Source organism: Carya illinoinensis, chromosome 1 (assembly GCF_018687715.1).
Source record: "Carya illinoinensis cultivar Pawnee chromosome 1, C.illinoinensisPawnee_v1, whole genome shotgun sequence".
NCBI classification, from domain to species: domain Eukaryota; kingdom Viridiplantae; phylum Streptophyta; class Magnoliopsida; order Fagales; family Juglandaceae; genus Carya; species Carya illinoinensis.
In genome coordinates, this window is record NC_056752.1 from 47,835,777 (window position 1) to 47,860,645 (window position 24,869).

At 35.3% G+C, this 24,869-nt stretch overlaps 2 protein-coding genes across 2 annotated transcripts; both read right to left on the reverse strand.

Annotated features, from left to right (window-relative positions):
* Positions 1–10,141: 10,141 nt before the first annotated feature.
* On the reverse strand, positions 10,142–15,348 carry LOC122279053 (probable leucine-rich repeat receptor-like protein kinase At2g33170). The gene is made up of 3 exons (XM_043089368.1): positions 14,554–15,348; positions 11,119–14,069; positions 10,142–10,799 (listed from the first exon to the last, which is right to left on the reverse strand). Exons 1-3 carry the CDS (start codon positions 14,601–14,603, stop codon positions 10,480–10,482), a joined length of 3,321 nt encoding a protein of 1,106 aa, XP_042945302.1. The 5' UTR covers positions 14,604–15,348; the 3' UTR covers positions 10,142–10,479.
* Positions 15,349–22,330: 6,982 nt separating this feature from the next.
* LOC122279060 (GATA transcription factor 1) lies at positions 22,331–24,610 on the reverse strand. Its single transcript, XM_043089379.1, has 2 exons — positions 24,263–24,610; positions 22,331–23,359 (listed from the first exon to the last, which is right to left on the reverse strand). Exons 1-2 carry the CDS (start codon positions 24,443–24,445, stop codon positions 22,766–22,768), a joined length of 777 nt encoding a protein of 258 aa, XP_042945313.1. The 5' UTR covers positions 24,446–24,610; the 3' UTR covers positions 22,331–22,765.
* Between the last annotated feature and the right edge of the window lie 259 nt (positions 24,611–24,869).

The window sequence follows — 24,869 nt, forward strand, 5'->3', positions numbered from 1 at the left end:
TCTTCAAACCAAACCATCACATTGTTTAAAAAGATATCCTAAAACATATATAAGCTTCTAATTCAAGATCACATGGTTAGAAATTAACCAAAACATAAATTTAGCCAAGAACATCCACACTTTGGCTTATCTGAATATCTCTTTGCATAAAATTTCATATCTTTGAAACTAACATCAAATATCTTCAAAATAATAATATAAAATGTATATAAGATGCTTAGAATCCTCCAATAAAATTATCAAAGTCATTAGAATAGGTTTAGACTACCAAAGAGTTAAACTTTCTCAAAACAGAAACTGTTTTTCTTCTTCCAGTTTCTAAGTTTCTAAATCTAAGAAAATCTTTCATCAAAACCTTTAATCATGCAAAAATCCTCAACCAATAGTCATATATACATGTTAACAATACTCCATAAAAATTTCGGACCAATATCTATCCATTAGCTTGGTCAAAAAATCTAAATTATAACATATTCTCCAGTTTATCTCCCAGAATGACCTTTCTATAGTTTACATAATATTTGACTGATCAAATAATTTTCAAATGGGACAAATAAAATATTCATGTAAACTAGACTCAAAAAAGAACAACTTATATGAAGGAAATTTTATGATAAATGTTGCCCAGATGACTAACATAAGAGGGGGGTGAATTGAGTTGTATTAAAAAAATAACAATTATAAATCAAATATATAATATAAAATATAAACAAAATATGAAATAACAATAAATATAAAGAGTAAGGGTAAGAGGGAAGCAAACTCAGTATGTTAACGAGGTTCGGCCCCACTGCCTACGTCCTCGCCTCAAGCTACCCCTTGAGAATTCCCAAATTCACTATTCAACCTCCTTCAGGTGGAGATAGAAACCTATTACACCTTTGAACAACACCGCTACAAAGGATCCGTGTAGAACACCCTCTACACTTGCAATCACCTTACATGTGGTGATTCAATTATTCCCCGTGTAGAATACTTTCTACACACACAAGGGTTATACACACCCTTTTTCTGATACAAGAGCTGATAGTAGGTACGTTATTAGAAAACACTCCTCAATGAGTGAAATAAGAACAATACAGCGCAAACTATATCTTTCAAAATGAACAAGGATTAATGCTCAATGCTTAGAGAAGAGAGAATGAAAGCTTTGAATGAATATTGTATACTCTTGGTGTTGTGAATATGAAGCTCTCAAATGATCTATTTATAGGCATATGAGACTTCATATTCAAATTTAAAAGATTCACATGTCAAAGACAACATCATTCACTTTTTCAAAAAATTCAAATAAAAGGTTCTTCCTTTTCAATTGTCAAAGACAACATCATTCACTTTTTCAAAAAAATCAAACCTATTCTTTTACTTTTGGCATATGACAAAATAAGCACATTTTCCTTTTCAAAAAATCCAAACCTAATCTTTTACTTTTTGCATATGACAAAATGAGCACACTTTACTTTTCAAAATTTTCAAACAAAATCATCTACCTTTTGTATAAGTCTAGAAAAGCATCAATCACTTTTAAAAATATTCAAATAAAACATGCACATGTGAAAGATGACAATCAATCGTCTTTAATATTTTCAAAATTCAACCATTTAATCAAGGCATGCACATGCAAAAGATGACAATCAATCATTTTTCAAAATTTTCAAATTTAATTTTCAAAAATATTCATGCACATGTGGAAAATGTATTTTAATGCTTTATGATAAAATATTAATTTTGAGCATTAATCTTAATTTCGAATTTTAAGAGATTTACAACATGACTCTATGACTTTAATGTGAACTTGTTTCCTTCTTGCTCATGCTTGGTTCTTTGATGTGCTTGATTCCATTGTGTGAACAACTTGAACTTGAAACTCCTTTATTCTTTGAATTTATTTGTTATCATCAAAATCCATGTGTAGATTTATAATCACATGAAACTTGAAACCTTGGGTTCAACAATAAAACACTTACAAAAGCTTCGAAATGGGCATACAAAAGAACTCCTATAAGCTGTCCGAGAGAAAGTGTTTGATATTTTTTTAAAGGAACGTGTAAATAAAGATAAGTTCTTGGGTGATGGCTGGAGATACTTAAGGACGAGATAAGGAAGATGATAAGGCTGGAGTTGAGAGTTGAGTGTAGTTTTCTCCTACCCAAAATATCTATAAAAGATTATCTCATAATATTCTATCCAATAATATCTATAAAAATCAGCTTAAGATATTTTCCAAATGTGGAGTAGATTTGGAAGAGTAAGGTGGCTAAAATGTTTCCATGTGTCCAAATAAAACTTTCTAACTATCTCCAATAATCAAAAACACACTCCTGATACCACAGTGAGTAATAATATTAACTATACGATTAATAGATTCATGAAAATTTATAGGGTCTTCACGAGATTCTTAAAGTCAATAGAAATTTTACCGTTAAATTTATAGCGGGCTGTTACAATAATGATGACGATGATGAAGGTGATGTGGTGACTAGTAGAAAGTCAAAGAAGTTAGGGCCTCCCAATGCATCCGATTGGGATAAGGTAAAGTTCTTTGAGAAATTTCTTGCATTATTTCATTATGCAACTTTACACTTTTCGAGGGGTGAGTATGTAACTTGCAATACTTTTTTTACCGAGTTGGTTAATATTAAAAATGCCATTAATATAGAGTGTGAAGAAGAAAGACCCGTGGTAGGATTAATGGTCACAAATATGAAGAGAAAATTTGAAAAGTATTGGTAGAATATGGATAATCAGAATATGTTGCTCTACGTTGGGATTATTCTTGATCCTCATTACAAGATGCGATATCTTGACTTTGGGTTGAGAAAAATGTATGCATATGATCAATCAAAAATCATTGATTTGAGTTGGAAGGTGAAAAATATATTTATTAGCATGTATGAGGCATACATCCAAGATGAAGAAGGGAGTTCTTCTCAACGCACGGGTTCCTCACGTAAAGATGCAAGTCCTCCCACAACTCAGTTTAAGAATAGACAGGCTGCATTGATGGCCCAATTTAAGCAAGAGTTACAGTCAGAAGATTCTCTGGAAAACAAGTCAAAGGTTGATAGATATCTAGCTGAAAAAAGTGAGGATCAAGGTGAAGGTTTTGACCTACTCAACTGGTGGAAGGTGACTTCAGTTAGATATCACGTACTTTCGAAGGTTGCACGAGATGTACTTGCGATACCGGTATCTACTGTGGCCTCTAAATCTACATTCAGCACTGCAGGTCGTGTACTTGACCATTTTCGAAATAGTTTAAATCCGATGATGGTTGAGGCTCTCATATGTGCACAAAATTGGCTCCGTTCTTCCTTTACTCCAATAAGTTTTAGGACTTTAATGGATGAAATGAAGGAATTTGAGAAGCATATAGATATGGGTATGTAATCATGTTACGTTTGATTTATTTTGTGGTATATTTTGTTTTATCTTCTATATTATTTTAATTTTATTTAATTTGTTGTGTTTTAAATTTTTTTGGATTGAAGGAGAACTTGTTGGGGAATTTTCTGATTCTGTAGAAGGATCAAATTCAATGGCTACCAGCTCTTAACCCATGTTGATGTAAGACCAAAAAGGTGAGACCGTGAGAAAATAGAATGATTGTTTTGTGCTCAAGTCAAATCTGTTTTTTTTTTTTTTCCCAGTTTTATTTCTTTCTTTATTACATTTTCTGTTTGTAAAATCTGATGATGATCTATGTAGCCTCATGTCTCCATCATCTGTTTGTAAAATCTGGGCTCTCTGTTTTTCAAAGTAGTAGCTAGATTATTAATGTTAAAGAATACTATTCTGGCTAAACTAATGTTGAGTGGACAGCATGTGTTTTGGAATTCTATTTGATGTTTCTTACATGAGTTTGGTTCTATTTGATGTTGGTTCAAACTTGGTCCTTATCTTTATTTTGTATTTTCTGCATGTTCAAGACTATATAATGGGTTATGTAAACATTGTCAATTAATTTGTTATGGCTAAGATTAAGAATGTGAGGGGGTTTTTTAATGAAAATTTCTTTTACAGCTTTTATAATAAATTAGTTAAACTCCTAATCACACGATCACACCCACAGGAATATGGGTGGTGTACTACTTGTATTTTTTCTTTTTTCTTTTTTATTTTGTACTTTCAATTTTTCTGCATGTTCAAGACTATATAATGGGTTGTGTAAACATTGTCAATTAATTTGTTATGGCTAAGAATGTGAGAAAATTTTGTAATGAAGATTTTTTTACAGCTTTTATATTAATTTTCCTAAATTCCTAATCACACGACCACACCCATAGGAATATGGGTGGTGTAATGCAGTTTTAACTTCAAAAACACTAGTAAGTAGTGACATCAGTCATCAAGCTTTCCTAAATATGAATTTGAAATCTTTTTTTTTTTCACATTAATACAAATAAAACAGTATATTAATTGTGTTAATAAAGAGAAATGTACATAAATATTTTCAATTAATATAAAACTAGAGGCTTGTATTTTTTTCCTTTTCTTTATTTTGTATTTTCTGCATGTTCAAGGCTATATAATGGATTGTGTAAACATTGTCAATTAATTTGTTATGGCTAAGAATGTGAGGGAATTTTGTAATAAAGATTTTTTTTGCGGCTTTTATATTAATTTTCCTTATTTTATATGATTATTTGCATCTAGGTGAAGCAAGAAATGGTTATATTTTTTATATAAGTATTTGCTGGGATTCAATAAAGAAATGATCTATCTTTCTAGTTTCTACCATTTGTAGAGAAAGGGAGTGGTTAACGGCGCGCTGTGATTTTTTTACTTTTTTTTTCTACAAATCTGTGATCTCAACCTTGATGGAGAAATTGATTGTGAGGGATTTGTGGCACTTATCCAGTAGCTGATAGTTAGGGACTGATTCTCACTTTGCCTAATTGTATAATTTGTATTTTGTATTGATGTAATTATGTTAATGCTTTATGCTACTGTTGGTCATTTTTTTTTACGTAATTTATGTTACTGTTAGTCTGTTTAGTGCACTGTGTATCAGTGCTTTTGATGTAAATTATTAAATATGACTTCTAGTCTTTGATAGTTCTTTTTTTTTAAGACATTTTAATTTTCAGTTTTTAAATATGCTTGGGAATGGATTTTTATTTTTCTTTCTTTTAGAAGGTCGATTTGAATCATTTGATGTATGTAAGATACATGAAAGTAGATTTTAGCTGTATTTTTTTCTTCTTCTTCTTTTTTAAAAGACCTTTCTTTCTTTTTTAAGATAATGCAAGTTGCAAATTGCAATTAAGTTAGTAGTTTGCTATATGATAAATATTAAATGGTATATGCAATGATTGATTGATCCCCTTGTTTAAATTGTTTGGATGTATATAGAAATTTTTTATTTTTTTGACAGTAAAATATTTATGGTTATTTTTATTTATCTTTCTAAGTTTTTTTTTTTTTTTTTTTTTGTATTTTTTGCTTCAAACTAGATAAATTGTTAGAGGATTCTAACTATTGGGCAAAAATAACTGTAAGAAAGATATTGGGCTATTGGCCCATTTGGAAGCCGGTCAGACCAATTGGATCGACCGAACCAAATGGGACCGCACCACACCGATCTTTATAAGGTTCGGTCTGGTCCAGGGTGGGGAGACCCTGGACCGAATAGATTCGGTCCGGTCCATTAAACCTCCCGGGACCGGACAATGGACCTGACCGGACCAGACCGAACTCCCCTTAGATACATTTCTGGATAATGGTCCCTTATGCGATATGGTGGAAAGAATTGAGGGACCAAATTTGTGTGTTAAGGACTTGGTGATTAATAATGCTTGGGATGTTGAAAAGATGAACCAGTTAATTGGTGGGAACTTAACTAGAGAGGTGATTGCCTTGGTAGGCAGTTTAAAACAGGCTCAGGATATTCTTATTTGGCTACCTGATAAAAATTGGTTGTTTTCTTCTAAGTCGGCTTAGGACAAATCTTCGTGTTAAATTTCAGAAAATTGATTGGTTAGGCTGGATTCGGAACAAGTGGATCCCAAAAAAACTTTCCATTTGCATGTAGAAAGCAATGTTTAATTGTCTTCCGATGAATGATCAAGTGCGCAGGTGTGGCATCCCTTTGGTTTCGTGTTGCAACTGCTGTAATGAGGAGCATGAGGAAGACCTTGAACAAGTTTTGAATAAGGGTCAATTTGCTATTGAGATAGGGAAGAGAGTGTATGCGGAACTTGGTTTTCATTTCACTGCTCAATAGGGGTGGAAAGAAAGAGTTCAAGGGTTGTTCAATAGAGCTTCTCGCCATATCCAAATGGGAATTGTGATTTTGTTGATCCCTTTGGTGGTTATATGGTGATTGTGGCAATGACATTGTAAGGCGAGAATGAAAGGTATGTCTGAATCCAGTAATTTGGTTTTTAGCTCTATAATATATTGGATTAAAGTTTTTGCCAATAATGTGAATAAAGTGAAGCGGCTGTCAAGGGGGGATAAAAGTTTGCTTACCAAAGTGGGTGTGGAAATTGTGGAACCAAAAATTAGAAGAGTTCAACTTGTGAAGTGGGTTAAACTCCCAAGGGGCAAGTTCAAGCTCAACCTTGATGGCAGTAGTTTTGGGAACCCTGGACCCGGTGGCGGGGGTTCTACGAGATTGCAATTATAATTTCATCTTTGCTTTTTCCAAATCTTTTGGTGTTTGTTCTAACAATGAAGCTGAACTTCGAGCAGTATTGGAAGGTCTCATTTGGTGCAAGGAAGTGGATTTATTTTGCATTAACGTTGAATGTGATTCCTAGGTGGTAGTTTCTTGGATATTAGCAAAAACTTGTACAATTTGGCATCTTTGAGATTATTGGGATAAACTATTCATATTACTGGATGAATTTGATTACACTATTAGTCATTGTTTTAAAGAGAATAATAAAGTGGTGGATTTCTTTGCTCGTGAGGGGGCAATTGAGGTGAATAATATAGTTAGAGAAGTGGCTCATCTAGGTCGCGAGGTCCGTGGTTTGTATAGGCTCAACTAGGTGGGATTGGCATATAATCGTATTTCTTGATTTTTTTTTTTGGGGGGGGGTTGTTCTTTAGGTTTGTTTAGTTTTGCCATGGGGTTAGGCTTGTTTAGATTTTTGGCTGTAGATTTTGTTGGTTTTGAATTGGGGGGATTTGCTATCTTCCTGTTGCTTGGCGTATAACCACCGTTTTCTTCCTCCACAAGTAAAGGCTTTTTAATAAACTCGGGACGGAATCACCATATGTGTGGCTATAGGCTCTTTGGTAAATATATATATATATATATGGTAGCACCAACAGTCCCCCCCAAATTAAACTGACTTAAATAAATATTTCAGTCGAAGAAAATATTAATCACGTTTAATTGTGACGTTCCTCACCACTTCCTTTAATTTGGCATCACCCATAATTACTAATAATTAATAGCTCTCCCTTTCTAAAATGCCATTAAAATCGTTTCTATAACCGGTGAGACCATATTGCCCTGGAGACAGATCACCAAGGACATTAATTAATACTAATAAATTAAGGGAGTATGACTCACACTTAATGAGAGCAGTATTAATTATGGTAGTATTTAAACAACTTTTAGTATGACTCACACTTAATTAATGAGAGCAGTATTAATTATGGTAGTATTTAGACAACTTTTACTACTCATAAACCACATTAAATTGGACAGAAAACAATGATACTGATCATCCTCCCCTATATATAGGGTTTCGGAGTCCTCAAGATTTCCACCCCACCAAAAACAAGAGAAGAGAAGAAAACAGAGAGAACATCATCGTCAACATGGTTTCATGCATAAGCAAACAGGTAGTAGTTTTGGTGCTCATGATCCTGATCGCTAGAGTGTCCATGAGTGAGGACGGGTTTTTGCAACACAAAGCAACCGTACGCATCAGTAACGATTTGGGTGAAGGTATGGAACTTTTGGTGCACTGTATGTCAGCGGATGATGACCTTGGCACCCACATTATTTTCTATCATTCTGGTTACTACCAATTCGAATTCAGGCCCAACTTTATGCGCACTACGCTTTACCACTGCGGCTTTCAATGGAATGATGTGTTCCATCATTTTAATATATACGTCACCACTAGGGATCAAAGCCTTTGCACCCTTTGTTTGTGGAACATTAAGGTTGATCGTCCTTGTATGTTTAATGAAAAGACTAGTAGGTACGATATTTGCTATGACTGGTCTCCATGAACAGTCCTAGCTAGCTAGACCCTCCTCAGTTCATGTGTTGATTTGCTCCTTTAAGATAAAAATTAAAATAAAGAATCCTCTGGCCTGCCTTTTATTTATATTCTATTGTCATTCCCTCCTTTCGGGTATTTTTTTCCTTTTACTTTTGTTCTTATTTGAGTTTGCCATGCGACATTTATATACAACTAACTTAATATCCACGATCTCACTCACCCTGCTCATAACTTCTTTGCAAAAGGATTTTAAAAATTATTTGATTCTGGCTATCAATATAAAAATTACTTCTCAATGACCAGGTGACCCAATTCCTATGTTTTATCGAGAGAGAGAGAGAGAGAGAGAGAGAGAGAGAGAGAGAGAGAGAGAGAGAGAGAGAGAGAGAGAGAGAGAGAGAGAGAGAGAGAGAGAGAACGAGCAGTGCTACCCCCTTGCAATAATGTATACTTGAACTGGTCATGAACTTTGAAAAAAACTAATACATGCATCCTCGAGATTAATCAAGACTAACACCCAGTATATATCTATTAAAAAAAAAAAAAGCAAATGATCGAAGGAGAAAGAAACCGACAATGGGTATCCTTTAAAAACATATGGAAACTTCTGGTTAAACCAACTATAGATTAAGCAGCTTCCATTTCACGATCTGATTGCTTTTTACTGATCTTAAATTGTTTTCTTCGCATGCATGCACACAGTAGCTAGCTTGTAAATGAGTAATATGTATTGAGCGTATGCACGTACGTAGTAGGTTACTCAAAACTTTGATGCAATTTTCTCTCGAACAACCTTGAATGAATTTAGGAGTATAAAGAAGTTATGGGTGGTTAAGTTGTATTGCTTTAATTTTTATTCCAACACAAATATGAATAATATCTTAATTTCATCGTCAAAATATATTTTCAGTTTGTGAACAAATTACTATTTTATTATATTCGCAAGGGCTCAAGCAACATATAAAGTATTCAGAGCATAATTTCGTCCAATCTTTTTAAGACTTTAGATATTTTCATTATTATAAAGTTAAAGATAATATTATAAAAATAATAATAAATACAAAGTTATCAAATTTATATGAGCATATACAAATCGAGTCAAAATTAATACAAATTGTTTAATTTGATAATCGATCATGGTTTTTTATTTACAAATGCCTCATTTAATAAACGAATCGAGTCAAACTCGAGTTTGATCTAACCAATCTTGAGTTGCTTCTTGACTAATCTTGTTTATTAAGAGCTTCTTAAAGAAGTATTTTGTTGAGCCAACCTAGATTCAAACTCAGCTAGATTTAACTTTTTAAAGGAAAAGAACAGGATCCACTCAATTATTTGGTTTTCTAGGTTTGGTTCGTTGATATTTCAAAGCTGAGTACCGAGTCATTCGCTTCATTCATCTCACAACGCGCCCTGATTACGTGCACAGATGGGGCTGGAAGCAACCATATTGCAAACAAATGCACTAGAAATGTAGGAAGAAAAAAGCATTCTAGAAAACCATATAGGACCTTAATTCAAAGATGTTCAATACTACTATTTGGCCTAGTAAAGCTTCTCAAACTCAAGCCTTCTAGTATTTGAAATGACATACATGTCCACTAATTTGTTAGCTACTTTGGATTGGGAACTCGTCTCGTCTCATTTCATCTCATTATTACAACTTTTTCAAATTCTTACACAAAATATAATAAACAATTCAACTTTTTCAAATTCTAAAACAATAATAACAATATTTTATTCAACTTTTATCTTTCATCTAAAATCATATCATCTCATCCCTAAATTCAAATCAAACCTTAACTCAACCTAGAGTAATCCAAATAGAAGCAATTCCATCAGTCTTGCATGCTACCTTGGCATTGAGAGAACATTCATGTGTGCTATGGAAAGTGTTCACCACCATATGTAACCAGCAATAAACTATTCACATCCTTCGAGGTATTATATACACGAAGATAAATATCATCCTTCAACCAATTCCATTAACTTGAGGACCTTTAAGATACATACGGAAAAGAACCACAGCAGTACACCAGAGTGATCATACCGCAGTAATTGCAAAAGAAAATACGGTATTTCAGAGAATTATAAGCAGAAGCCCAATGATGATATTCTTTTAAAGAAAACATGTACAACAGACTCTCATTTTTTCCGTTGTGAAAAATACTAGGAAGAACCAGTCCCAAGAAATCACCTCAGTTAATAGATATTTGAAACGGCCACATACTTACAGAAGGCATCAACTTTAAGCAGACCATAAATTGGAGAAAGTAAAGTTCCCTTCTCACTCATTAGACTCGATGAGCATCAAGACGACTTGTCGCATTGATGGTCTGTCCAAATGCGACATACTTGTGCACATCAAAGCAATTTTTAAGACGGTAAGCATGTGTTCAACCGTACTTTTGTCTTCAAGATTCAGTCTCGGGTCAAGTATCACAGATGCCAATGAATGGTCTCGAACATACTTTCTCACCCATGTGACAAGATCACCCCCTTGATCTAGTGGTTGTACAGGAGTTTTTCCAGTTAGCAACTCTAATAAAACCACTCCATAGCTATAAATGTCACATTTTTCTGTAACCTTCATAGTGTATGCATATTCTGCTCCAACAAGAGTAAAATGTTTCGATCATTTCTATGTAAACACTGAATTATAATATTCAAAAATGCAGAGAGAGAGATTTGCCACTGAGCCAAACTTAAAATATGCATTTGTACGTATTGCTATATGTCAGTATGAAAGGATCATTTTAACGAATCAAAGTGCCCTATCATGGCTAGGACTTTATTAACCATAGTAAGCATTTCCTTATAACAGACGCTGTATTAGAAATAATCTTATAGACTAATAATAATAAAGTGTCTTTAGTGAGTCTGAAACGGGAGTCTGAAAGCGCTTAAAAGGATGCAGCATGCTTACCTGGAGCAATGTACCCATATGATCCAGCGACCGCTGACATTGATTTAGATTGAGGCATGTCGATTACTTTTGCCAAACCAAAGTCACCAACATGGGCCTCAAAGCCGTCATCTAGTAGAATATTATTGGACTTTATATCGCGGTGAATAATCTTTGGTTTGCAATCATGATGTAAATAAGAAAGACCTTCAGCAGCCCCAAGAGCTATTGTGAACCGAGTCGGCCATTCCAGACTACAAGAGGCCCCATGAAGCATTTCACCCAAGCTACCCTTAGCCATGTACTCATACAGAAGCAGATTGGAACCGTGATGATAGTAGTAACCATATAGCTTCACAATGTTACGATGCCTAATCTTTCCAAGAGTTGAAATCTCAGCCCGAAAACTGTTCTCAATGTTGTTCCCCTCCCTGTTAGATGCTAGCTTCTTAACGGCAATGATCTTTCCAGAATGCATGACTGCTTTATAAACTGTTCCACAAGCTCCCCTTCCAACAACATATCTGTCATGAAAATTGTTTGTGGCCTCAACCAGATCTTCAAAAGTGAACCCATCTTTTGGTGGAAAATAGATGTCTGAATCTGGCGATGAAATGTCCTTATCTTGCAAGGAAGGAACTGTCTCAGCTGGACGTCTCATGAAATACAGAAGAATCACAATTAGAATGAGAGAAACCCCACCCACGGCAGCTGAAATTGCTGTAATGATTTTACCCTGAGGAGCACCAACTCTTTCCAAAGATGGAACAGATGGAGATGATTTTCCACTGCAACCTCGAAGAAGGCCACCACAAAGCCCTTTGTTCCCAATGAAGCTGTTGATGGCCATGTTCTGAAACAGTGATACAGAAGGTAAAGGTCCAGTAAGGTCATTGTATGAGAAATTGCAGCCCAATAAACTCGACAGATTTTCAAATGTGCTGGGAATTTCACCAGTCAATTGATTATTATTGAGGTAGAGGTATTCCAGTATTTTAAGATTGCCAAGCTCTTCTGGTATTCTCCCAGTGAGATTATTATTGCTCAGATTCAATGCAATCTGCAAGCTTGAAAGAGAACCCAACTCACGAGGTATTTCACCAGAAAATGAATTGCCACCCATCTGCAACTCTGTCAAGTGGGAGAGGTTTCCCAATGCTGAAGGTATATCTCCAGAGAAATTATTTTCTGATAGTCTGAGAAGCTCCAGCTGCAAAAGGATTCCGAGCTCATTTGGTAACGCATCTATAAACCTATTTTGGCTGAGATCAAGCCGCTGAAGCATCTTGCAATTAACAATTTCTGGTGGAATCCTTCCCGTAAGCAAGTTCGAAGAAACATTAAAAGTCACCAATTGAGATAGATTTCCTATTTCCTTAGGCAACTCTGATGTAAAGTAATTTCCTGCAATATGAAGCCTCTGCAACTTGTGGCAGTTCCCAATAACTGGAGGAATTGGACCACTGAACCTGTTTTGATCTAATTCAACAGCAGAAAGGTTCACTAATTTGCACAAGTCTGACGGGAAGCTTCCAGTAAGCCCGTTTCCAACCAGACGAAGTTGCACCAATGATTGGCAGTTGATGACCCCAGCTGGGATATTTCCATGCAGCTTATTAGACTCCAGATTCAACAAAATCAGGTTAGAATGTTGGCAAAGATGAGGTGGCATTCTTCCTGTTAGTTGGTTGTTCGATAAATCAAGCACCCAAAGTCTGCTGTGGAGACCAAGCCCCCGAGGAATGCTGCCACTCAGAAAGTTGTTGAAAAGCTGTAACATGATCATTTTAGTCAAATACTGAAACCCAAATGGAACAGGACCTGTTAGCTGATTAATTGAGAGGTCAACTTTTGTCAGGTTCCTCAAGCTAATGAGCTCTTTTGGTATAACACCTGTAAGCTGGTTCTGGAAAAGGTATAGTAAGCTTAAGTTTGTGATCTTAATGAACTCAGAGGGGATCTCACCTGTCAAATAGTTCTCCGAGAAATCAATTTCACGGGCCAGAGAAAGATTCCCGATCTCCCTCGGAATCGTTCCATTCAGCTTATTCCTATAGAGGTACAACATCCTCAACGATTTGAAGTTCCCAATCTCCTTAGGTATAGATCCCCCGAGATCATTATCATTCAAAGCAAGGGTTACAAGGCTTGTACAGTTCCCAAGTTCCTCTGGGATAAACCCCGAAAGCTGGTTTGAATGTAGAATCAGATCTTTCAACTTGCCCAGCATCCCAATTTCCTTTGGTATTTTCCCTCCTATATTATTTTGGGTAAGACCAAGTAGTTCCAAGCTCTCACATCCACCTATTTCGGCTGGTATGTTACCAGAAATAGCATTTTGCCCAGCTCTAAATGAAGTTAGCTGCTTGAGATTCCCAATAGAACGAGGTAATGGGCCTGTGAGATTGTTGGTATATACCACAAAATCAACCAATAAAGACAAGTTTCCTAACTCCTCCGGAATAGGGCCAGATATTCTATTGTTGCATACATTCAATCTTCTTAACCAAGACAGATTCCCCAACTCAGCAGGAAGTTGCCCATCAAATTGATTATTATTCAAATAAAGATACTCCAACTTGGAACAGTTTCCAATCTCCCTAGGTATGTCTCCAGTGAGCCCATTATCAGAGAGATCAAGCTCAGTAAGATGGACCAAACCACCAATGCTAGAGCTCAGGGTTCCAGAAAGATTCAATGAATTCAAGCGAAGCGAATGGACTACGGGATCATTATCAGAGGTGCATTTCACACCATGCCATCCACATGGTGTTCGATCAGTGGAGTTCCAATTTCCCAAACGGTTAAACTGATCGCGAAGACCATTTCTCAGCTCCAGGAGGTAAAGCCCATCCGAATTCAACCCCTCTGAAATACAAAAGGGTACGGTAGCAACAAGCAAGAACCCGATAAACCTCCATCCCACAATGCTCCTCCAATTGATATTCCCCGACATTTTAGCGGCGCTCTGACTGATAAGAATTACGACATAATTAGATATAGTAATGCCTGCACACGCATAACTACTTCAGATTGCAAATTATGGTAACATCACATTTCATAACTGCAAGAAGGTAATTGGATTTTTATAATGACAAAAAAATTTCAAAAAGTGAGATGAAACAATCAAAATGAAGTGTACCCAAAATCAGTTTTCAACTACCTAAACAAACTAAAATAAGTGATTGAGAGATTAATCCACAAATTCAGTTCAATCATCTAAACGAATAAAAAGAACAACTTAAGAGAAATTAAAAGACAGATGAAAACAGTGATAAAGCCATCACCTGAACAACTAAAAAAATTTGCGACTGGTAAACCAAGTAACAACCACCACCCATAAATTCAATCATCAAAAGAAGTCAGCTTGTTACCAAACCAATGACATAATAGTCCAAAGAAGCCAACAATACACAAAATTGAAAATTTCCAACAAAGATCACAGTGACTATTTACAAGTTAAAACGCACCTTGCAAAGCCCGCGATCACTCGTCAAGAAAGACATGATGAAAGCAGCGAGACCACCACTGCAAACAGAGTACTGCTTGCCATGACAAAATGAAAACCGTGTAATTCATGAATCGAAGGGTGAAAACAAGTAAACCCAGTTCGCCTTTTCCTCACAATTGGTGGGATCCTCGATCCACGGGCCAAGATTTTGTTCCAAAAAGAAGAGAGAGAGGAGGAAAAAAACAGTTACAAAAAGAATCAGAAAAATCTACCCTCCTTTTTGCGGCTTTTCAACCAGGAAACTCAAAGTGCAACGAATCCGAAAAAATGATTTTCTCTAAAATATTTTATTGAAAAAGATTGCAAAGCCGAAACTTTGTGCTACAGTTATGGTTGCTGTCGTGACTCGTCAAGGTTCTTTTAGGTAGATTCGAAGAGGCGGGCGAAAGCTCTCCGTCGAAGCTTTAATGGCCGACAAGGCATGCTCTCATTTCCTCTTCACCTTAATGGCTACGGCTGATGCCCTCTCCAGAGTGGGGCTATCAGCTTGTAAGTTTCTCTCAACATCTTAGTGCTTGAAAAGAGTGAACAGAAGAGAGAACTTCGGGATTTTTCTGATTAGGATGGCTGCTTGGCTTTGGTAGGTAGCCACTGCAGTTTGCTTCTCTGGTTTTTTTGCGACCGCCTCTGATCTAATCTTGCCTCCAAGTCCTCCGTGAATAAATATTCATGTCAGCATGCCACAACTTTTTAGCGTTTAAAAATGGCCTGAAGTTCTTATCTGTGTAAAGTGGATTTCATTGCTCACGTTCCATAATTAGTGTTTAAAAAAGAAGCCTAGGTACGGATTTATTATTCTCTTTTTATTATTATAATTTTTATAAATTTTTATATAAAATATAATAAATAATTTAAATTTTTTTAATTTTAAAATAATTATAATATTAAAAAATAATATTTTATTCAACTTCTAACTTTCATCTCAACTCATATTATCTTAATTCACTATTCAAATCTAACATATATTTTTAAAAAATACATAATTAAAAATTTCAAAACATGACTTTCTTATATAATTTATAAAAAAAAAATTCAATCAACCAATTAATCATGTAATTTATTTATTTAATTTTATAAAAAATAACTCAAAGAGTAAAAAAATGTCGATTTATAAAATTAAATTTATTTTTAATAAAATTACATGATTATGTTAATTGATTGAATTTATTTTATTTTAAATTATGTAAAAATTTCCTATTTTAAAATTTTGAATATAATTTTTTTTTAAAAATGAATTGTAAAACACAACAAAAAATATAAATATAATTATTTAAAAAATAATTTTACATATACTCATAAAATGTATAAATATCACAAAACCGTTTTAAAAAATAAGATCAATTATTACATAATTAAATTTTTATATAAATTTTAAATCTTATTTATTTTTTTAAAAATAATTATATAATGATTTTAATTTACAATTATAAATATCTATTCTAAAAATATTATAGTTAGAGAGGTTTGAAAGAAGAGATGTCCAAGAGGACGGTGGAGGCTGTCCCTACCAATCTCAAACAATTTGGACGCGCCCAGCCACTTGACTTTATGTCCCTATCGGACGGTCCACCTTAGTGGTCTAATCAGTCAGTCTGTCGGCAAATGATGCAATCTTGAAAGGCGATAACTAGTGTAGGGCTTGGCTCACTTGAAATTGTGGAAATTGAGGATAACTGTTGGGACAGGGGGCCACGTGTTAAGCTCTTCCTTGTACAGAGTCCAGACTGTTGCTTCTTCACTGTACATTGTCCTTTCTTTCGGCTCATCTCCACTTGACCAGAATCCATCCAATGGTCCGTATGTGTTGGGGTTGACATTTTTCTGTGCCAAAGAGGACTTCCGAATTCCCATCCCTTTTTATCTCAAAAATGTTTTATTTGTGAACAACTTTTTTAAAGTTTTACCTTTGAATTTTTGGTTGTAAAGTAACGTTATTTTTTATTTTAAAATTTACTATTTTTTATATGATTTTTTTTAATTTTTTTTAAAGAATAAGACGGTATATTAATTTTATTAATTACTTCACTTTATCGCATACGAATACCTTATACAAATAGGGAAATTTGGAGATTAAAAAGATATAAAAGTAAAAGCTTCAAAACTATATTCCTAAAAATTATAAAGACCGAGACTTTAGAAAAATTAGTATCGAATAGAAGAAAAACTTCCACGATTCATTAAAAGAAAAAAAATCATATACATAGGAAATTCATGAATAAGAGATGAAAAACTTACTGTATATCTCATAACACCATAATTGGTTAGGTATACATCTTAATTAGTCTTATAAAATGTGATTACATTAATTGGGATGATTAGATATAACAATTATTTAGATGACAAATAAAAATCTTCCACTTGGTTGTTATAAAGTGTTAACAAAAATAAAAAAGAATAGTCAATTTTATGCCATTCACATTTCAATCAAAAAAAAAAATTTTTTAAAAAATATTATCATTCATTCATTAAAATAAACTTACATTCATGATTAAAGACATACGGAGATATCCATGTATCAACCATTTGAAACTCCACTAGTATATTACTAAACTAGTCTGGATTTTACTACTACGATACTCTTTACAAACAAACGTTTTAAAAACAGCATTGTTCCTAAATAGAGATTCAAACTCACACTTCATAGAAATGAAAGACTTAATTTCTATGAATAAATCATCCAAAAGACGAACTCATTTTTTAACTATATAATTAAAAAAAAAGAATAAAAAAGAATGTATTACAGTTTAGACTAATCCCAATAAATTTTGAAATATGTGACTGTACAGACAACTAAAAACTTAAGATGGAGACATGGTAATAATTTATATAGACGAGCTAAATAACGTTCATATGGCCTGTTTGCTCAATTTAATTGCATTTGAAATAAAATATTTTTTTTTTCCAGATATACTTAAATTCTTGATTTACCCATAATTTTCACATAAAATTCATTTTTTCCCATTAATCGTACATGCATATAATCACAATCACATTATATTAAGAGAAATGCTAAATGGTCCTATCATTTTGACCACTCATTTATTTTATTTATTTATTATTGTTTATTCTTAATAGCTGAGTAAGTATTTACTAGTAAATTTGTATTTTATTTTTATTTTTTAAATATTTAAATATATTTTAAAAATATATAGACAAAAATTATAATTACACTATTAATAATTTTGAAGAGACAAAACGATGGGCTAAGTAACAATTGCCCTTATACTAAATGGAGCTGCATGGAAGAGACTACCCACAAATAAATATTTCCTTGGGAATTGATAATAGCCTTAATTTTTGTATTATTTTTTTTATGGGTTATATTATTATCATTCTATACTATACATTATATATATATATTTTAATTTTTAATTTTTTATTATATTCTTACTAAACTAATTAAGTTGTTCTATTTATCATTCATATACTATATATTTATTATAAAAAAAACAAAAGAAGTGTGAAATATTAAGTAGAATTATTATTTTTTTCTATATTTTTGGGTTTTTCAAAATCCCAATTTCCAAACACTTTATTTATTTGGGTAAATAAATTTCCCAATACATTAAAAAAAAAAAAAATAGGCATATTAGTAAAGTAGTAAACTTTAGGCACCCAGCCATGATTGCCAAACCAGACTGCCAACTCCATAGTGGGGGGCCCTTTCTTGTGGCCCTGAGCCTTTCACGTGTTCAGTAAAGCAGTAAAATACAAACTTTAGGCACTCAGCCATTAGTAAGAAAAAACTAATCCCAATGCAGAAATTCAAGCAAACAAAGATATATAACATCAGACTCTGCAGTGCAATTCTGCAATTGCTTAGTGCTTTCCTTACCCAGATCAAGATGCCATGCATGATGGACAGCCCTTTCCCTTCCCATGTCACACTTCTTTAGGCCATATAAAAGAGTAGCTACGTAGCTTTGAAACAAGTAATTAGGAAGGTCGTCGACTCGTCCGTGGGTGCTTTGGCGACGCAACTCTTTCAAGTGTTCTAAGATATTTCTTTTTTCAAGCATCACTCAAACGCTCAAGGTTAGTGAAATAATATTATTTTTTACAATTTTTTTTAAATTTATAATATTTTAATTTAATTTTTTTTCTTATTTTTTAAAATCTAATAAAATATTTTAATTCAAATAATATCATTATTATTTACAGATATACTGAAATATTGCATCCAAATATATCCTGAGAGTAAGATTATGGTCACCATGCCCAACTTCTGTCCGTGAGACCTTCATCATTGTATTTTGTCGGCCTATGAGTAAAAACATGTAAAAACATTCATAAAAACGTAAATCTGAATCAACAAAACACAAAAGCAAGAAACAAATTCCACTCATCAACCAAATATAAAGTCATCAAGCCTTTATGTAGGAGCCGATCAGTACTTGGTAGTCAACGCCATGGTTGCCATTTTGCCAACTCCACCAAGTCTCTCGTGAGATTTTGCTGTCAATCCATACCTTTTCCATTGGTCAATTAGCGATGATGATTAAACAAGAAGAAAGCATCCATTTTCAGCTCATAGCTTTCAAGACCCCTATGACAAAGATGCATTGAAAAAAAAAAAAAATTGATAAAATGTCAGTGGAGTCTGTCAAATTTATCACTCAATCTTACTGTTCAGACATTTTAATTTTTTTACTTAATGATTAAAAAATTGATTATTAGTAAAATTATATATATTTTTTAATGATCAGAGATGTTAAAAAATAATTTAAAAAATCCAACATTTGTGCTAACGATATGCCGGGCGCTAAGTGCTGGGACGGCCTGCTAACACCATCTAAAAAAAAAATCTTCTTGAACAATTGTTCCTAACTTTACTTTTGAAGACCCGTGTTAGATCTTAAATTCTAAGTCCTAGGAGAACCGGAGAAAACCGAGAAAAACTCCTTGATTTCAGAACCCTAATACAGATCATTCCTACATGACCTGCATGCTAAGGCGTTTTTTTTTTTGGAAATTAGGCAGAACCCATTGGCATGATTTGAATCCAAACAGTCGTTGACAAAATACATTATCTAGAAAGGTTTCATTGGTTGACTATAGGGAAGCAGACAAATAATAGAGTCTTTTTTCTGTGTTGTTTTTAGCAAAAAAGGTTTTGCGCACAAACAAAGAGAAGCCTTAGTGGAATTGTACAAAATGGCACTACGTAAGTGAAATGAATGAAGATGAACCACATGTGTGTGAATTTGGGGTTCATATTATCCTCCACTCGCATGCAATAATGCAAAAGTCTTTTATATGCGGTGAGGACAACAATGAAATGATCCTGGCCAGCTACAGTTTAAGGATGAGCCCAATGAGCCACAGGTCTTAGAAAATGCATATGCGATCATCTTTCAAGAGTGGTAGTGTGGTACAACTTACAAGGCATTCTGCATTCTGCATTCTTATTGGGAAATTTTGAGTAACCAAATGGTCCAAATCTCCAAACCAAAATTTTAAAATAAATTAAAATAAAAAGTTAAAAAGTTGAAATAATAGTTTAGTGATGATCATATTCATCATTTCTTGTCTTATTGGTGAATTAAATCTAATGAGAAACAAATAATTGGAAGGTTGTATACTTAATTTTTCAAGAATTGAAGTTCAATTGGTTAGAGCACTGCCCTATCAAGACTAAAGCTGTGGGTTTGAGCCTCTCAGTCTCGCCTTTTCTAACCTAAGATTCAATTAATCATTTGTTATGAAAAATGGAGACAGAGTCAGTTCTAATTCTTAATAGGAGGGTCATTCTTTCATTTCACATTTGTAAAACCCTATCTCAATCATTTAAAACTTTCACCAATAGGTTTTTGCATAAATGGCTATATCTTCCAAGAAAAAGCCCCTTATTACTACGAATAAAAAATATTTTAGCCATAAAAGTATTTTTTAAAAGTAAACTCACAAATTTATATATTTATTTTATAAATTAACTGATAATATTAAGTCACGTCATAAATATTTTTGTAAAATCACTTTATCACTATAGCACTTTTATCAATAGGTTTTTGTAATGTAAGCCAATCAAATGCATTCAATAACAGAGAACATGGGCATCAGGAGGGCAAGCTGGAGAGCCTCTCCTCAAAGCTGTCCCTTGTTCCAACACACATGCACGAAGCTTTAAGTGGAATATTACATGTAATGCTGAGATAGCATTAGACCAACCTTGTCCAGAAAGGAACCCAACTTTTTATCCGACTCAGGGAATTGGAAAGTAGACAACGTGAGTCATGCCGCTTACCCTCCTCAAAAAAGAAAATGAACATGAAAGTAAAAGCTGGCCTTGCACCCTTTTACTTTAGGCCTTTACCACTCATTTAACCAGCTAGATCCAGTGATCTAGAACCGTAATACCCTTGATTATTCTCTCTACTAAGAAACAGACAATTAATGGTGGCCAAAAAAGCAGAGAGAGTTGATTTTCTCTTCCATGGGATGCCTATGCTGCGTGACTTTATCTACCTCGTGAATGGAACCAAATAAAGATTACCAAAAGAAAGAGAGAGAGATGGGTTGAGTGGTCTCTCTCTCTCTCTGGCTTCCATTCCAGCTGCTGAAACGGCTAATAGCCTCACGTAATTGAAGGTCACTGTTTCGGCATCTAAAAACAGAGCTATTCAAAACATGCATTGATACATTTGCTCTCCCCATATTTTTATCTAGAACGATTCTCTCTGAATTTTCTTTTCCATTTTTTCAGGGGGAAGATCCTATTATTGGTCTGTGGGCCTTTTGGATAACCAGTCATGCGTACCATCAGGCACACTAGCTTAGATGGTTAGACCATATACCTTGTCCAGAGCATAACGCAAGAGGACAAAAATGAGTGGGTTGGCGAAGGGAATCTCTTTTAAGTTTTGACAATTCCACTTGTAATGCCCCCCTCCCCCTTTATTGAGCATAGTCTGAACCGGTTTTTGACTTTTGAGCCAGGGAATTGCGTGTAGGTATAGGAGATTGTGTGAGTGATTATCACTACCAGGTGTGTCACACTGTCGGTATGATGTTTCAAAGTTGCATTGGTCCACGTCCTGTCTATATCTGTTCCAATTATACAACGTATTTAATTTAGGAAATTCTAGGGAATCTTGTTCGTTCCCTTCTCCTTCTCTAGAACCCAACTGAAATTAGGATGTCGGATATTAGAAAGGACGAGAGAGGATCAACAAACCGCCCTATCATTTGATCATCATCTCCAGCATTTTGACGATTTCCCATTCCTTTGCCTCTCATTCTTCCTGTGATCCGTTGAAAAGTTCCCACCACCTCGAATCAGCCAACGAAATTCACTTGTGCTATTTGCCCATCATTTGGAGCCGATGTCCCATTGATGGATAGGATACTGGTAAAGAAATGGGTTGGTTTAAAAGATTGCAACTCTGTCTCTGATCACCATTGAAGCAGCAGGAGTTATAGATCAAGTAGACTTACCTTGCGGGCAATCAAATATCTGCAAATCAGAACAACGTTTGCCTCTTTACGTACTTCGAGTGACCAAAATTCAAAACCCTCGACTGTCCCAATTCATTCAACACGGATAAAAGATTAGAGAACTCACCTTAAGATTCAAAACAAATTCTTATAGACATGCAAAGACGGACACCTTGTTTATTCGCTGGAACAACTCCATGGACACGTACATGCTGCTGGCCTAGAAGTTAGAACTTGAAATTCAACAATTTTTTACAACACACCAACAGAAGATGCGAGCCATGATAATGAGAGAGAACAAAAACCAGTTTGTGGATTGCAGCAATAAGTAGAACAGCCAAACTAGTACATCGTCTTTAGCGAAAAAAGGATTCAGAAGTCGAAGAGCAAAACTACCACTTCTCTCAAGTCTCAACCAAGCAAATCACCAAAGCCCCACAATGCAGCATTCCACAATTTTTTTTTTCTTTCACCTTAATCTCTCCCATATCTCGATTCTCCAATCCAAACAGCAATAAAACAAAGAATTAAATTGGGCGAAACCAAAGAACGCTATCCTCTGTTTCTAGTCTATGGCGTAACCAAACACACTAAAGTCAAAAATTCCCCCTACCAGACGTTGATTAAAACAAATGACCTTTCACTAACCACCCTAACCTGCCATTATAACAAACCCCTAACTCCTAACTACGCTAAAATGTAAAATTTTTTAGATATTCTACTCTACCCTTTATCCACAGACGTCACCACCATTCCCATTCCCGTATGTTTCTGTTTCCTCATCTCCAGTATCTTCCTGTGAGAATTAGAATGCAACTCGGCGGAGAACGAGGGGCTACTCGCCGGGCGGTACTCGGGCACGAGCCTACCGGACTTGTATCGCACCCCACAAGCATTACACAGGGTTTTGGGCCCCAAAGGACCTGCCCGCCATTGCGGGGTCTTTTCAGACCCACAATGCTGACATTTCCTCCCGATCGTCGCCGTAGACGCTACTGGTTTGACATTCTTGGTAGTCGCTTGTTGTCGGCTCCACCATAGCTGCAGCTGGCACGGCTTGTAACTGCGACGCTTTTGGTGGCGCTTGCTGCGAGCTCGCACGGGGAACTTGAGGCTGCCACAGCAACTCACGAGTGTACTACTATTGGTGGTGCTGTTGGTGAGGCTGCTTGTGGTGCTGCCTTCGAGCACCGAGACCGGGCTGTGGTGCTTGGATATGCTCCTCGGATGCTCCGAGAGTATCTCTACGAATGTTTCCACCGCTGGGAACGCGTCTTTGTTCGATATCCATTCCAGGTCCTCCTCAGCAAGCTCCTCCTGTACGTGCCAGATAGCTTATTAGCTTAGCTTCGCCTCGGGAAGCAAAAACAGAAAAAGTACATAGCTTAACTCGACCGGTTGAAAGTCACTCGACCGAGTCGATTTGAAAAAGAGAAAGCGCCGGTTTTTTTTTGTAATAATTTTGACGTGGACAGCAAAGGGCATAAATAGCCGGATTGATTTTCAGCTTACAGATGAGTTGAATAATAATTAATAAAATATTATTATAATATAATTTTTAAATATTAATTTTATATTAAGATTTAAAAAAATTAAATTATTTATTATATTTTATATTGAGATTTGAAAAAATTATAATAATGAATTGAGATGTAAAATGAGATTTTTGATTTTTATTAAACAAACAAAGTCTTACAGTGACCCGGGGTAGACAGTTTCTTAAATAGAAGGGTAATATTGTATTTTCGATGGTTTCTGTTAAGCGCACACGTCAAAGTGATGGGCAGATATGAGAATAATCTCTCTCTTCCCATTCATTGGTACAACACTGACCTCGTGAGAAACAGCTCACGATAATAAAGACACCCAGATTGGAACATCGAATTGCCAATAACACCCTTGGTCTATGCCGACAATTACATAATATCTAGTATTTTGCACTAGGGTTTACAGGGGTTTGTTTGTCCTCACACAGAATAGTACCACATCTTCATTAAGCCATCGGCTCTGACTCGACCGACTCACGGAGAAACATGGTCGACTCGGAAATGAAACCGAAGACAATCGGTCAAACTCCCCCAAGTCGAGTGCGGCCCGACCTTAACCCTAACCGAGACATCGTATACCACCCCCCGGAGATCCTACGAAACCCCCGGAGTCGGTGGTGAACTCGTCATGCTTTGATAGACGAAAGAAAAAAGGACCGCTATAACAACTTACAGAGGATGGAAGGCCAGGATCGTCCGAGCCCAAAAGGTTGAACGACAAGGGTCCATGCCCGCGAGGGTTAAGTGGAGGAGGAGCCTTTCTAGGTTTGTCCTCGTCGTCGTCTTCCTCGCCTATATCCGACGCGAAGTCCAGCAGGTCGTCAACAAAGCAAGTCGTCGTGTCAGGAGCTTCCATTACGAACAGAGAGACAGAGAGAAAGAACCCAACCCACGAAAAGAACTTTCCTTATTTTTTCACCCAGAGACACAGAGAGAGGGGGAGGGGAGAGAGAGAGAGAGAGAGAGAGAGAGAGCTTTTTCCAGTTCTTTGCTTTGGCTATATTTGTTTGCGGAGGGTTTTCGGATGGGAACGAGGGGACGTTGATTTTTCTGGTTATTTTCTTTTCGGCTTTAATTTTTCATTAATTTCCCGTAACGTACACTAGGGAAAATACTTTCCTGCGATGACCCCAATTGTTTTACCAAGGACCTCCATCATGAACACTCCGGAAGTCGAAAGGGTCCACCCAGGAAGGTAACGGTAACCGTGCGATGCTGGAACGTGGGGTCCACCCCACGAGTAAGGAAGAATGAGCGGACCAGATTTAATTTTAGTAATT

What these genes read in the sequence shown, in the direction of transcription:
- LOC122279060 (XM_043089379.1), bottom strand. Translation starts at nt 24,445, where the DNA reads ATGGAAGCTCCTGACACGACGACTTGCTTTGTTGACGACCTGCTGGAC. An exon ending in ATCCTGGCCTTCCATCCTCT is followed by an intron (nt 23,360 to 24,262) that starts GTAAGTTGTTAT and finishes TGGCACGTACAG; the next exon opens with GAGGAGCTTGCTGAGGAGGA.
- LOC122279053 (XM_043089368.1), bottom strand. Translation starts at nt 14,603, where the DNA reads ATGTCTTTCTTGACGAGTGATCGCGGGCTTTGCAAGGTGCGTTTTAAC. An exon ending in TGCAAGGTGCGTTTTAACTT is followed by an intron (nt 14,070 to 14,553) that starts GTAAATAGTCAC and finishes AATTCTTATCAG; the next exon opens with TCAGAGCGCCGCTAAAATGT. An exon ending in ATATGGGTACATTGCTCCAG is followed by an intron (nt 10,800 to 11,118) that starts GTAAGCATGCTG and finishes TTGTTGGAGCAG; the next exon opens with AATATGCATACACTATGAAG.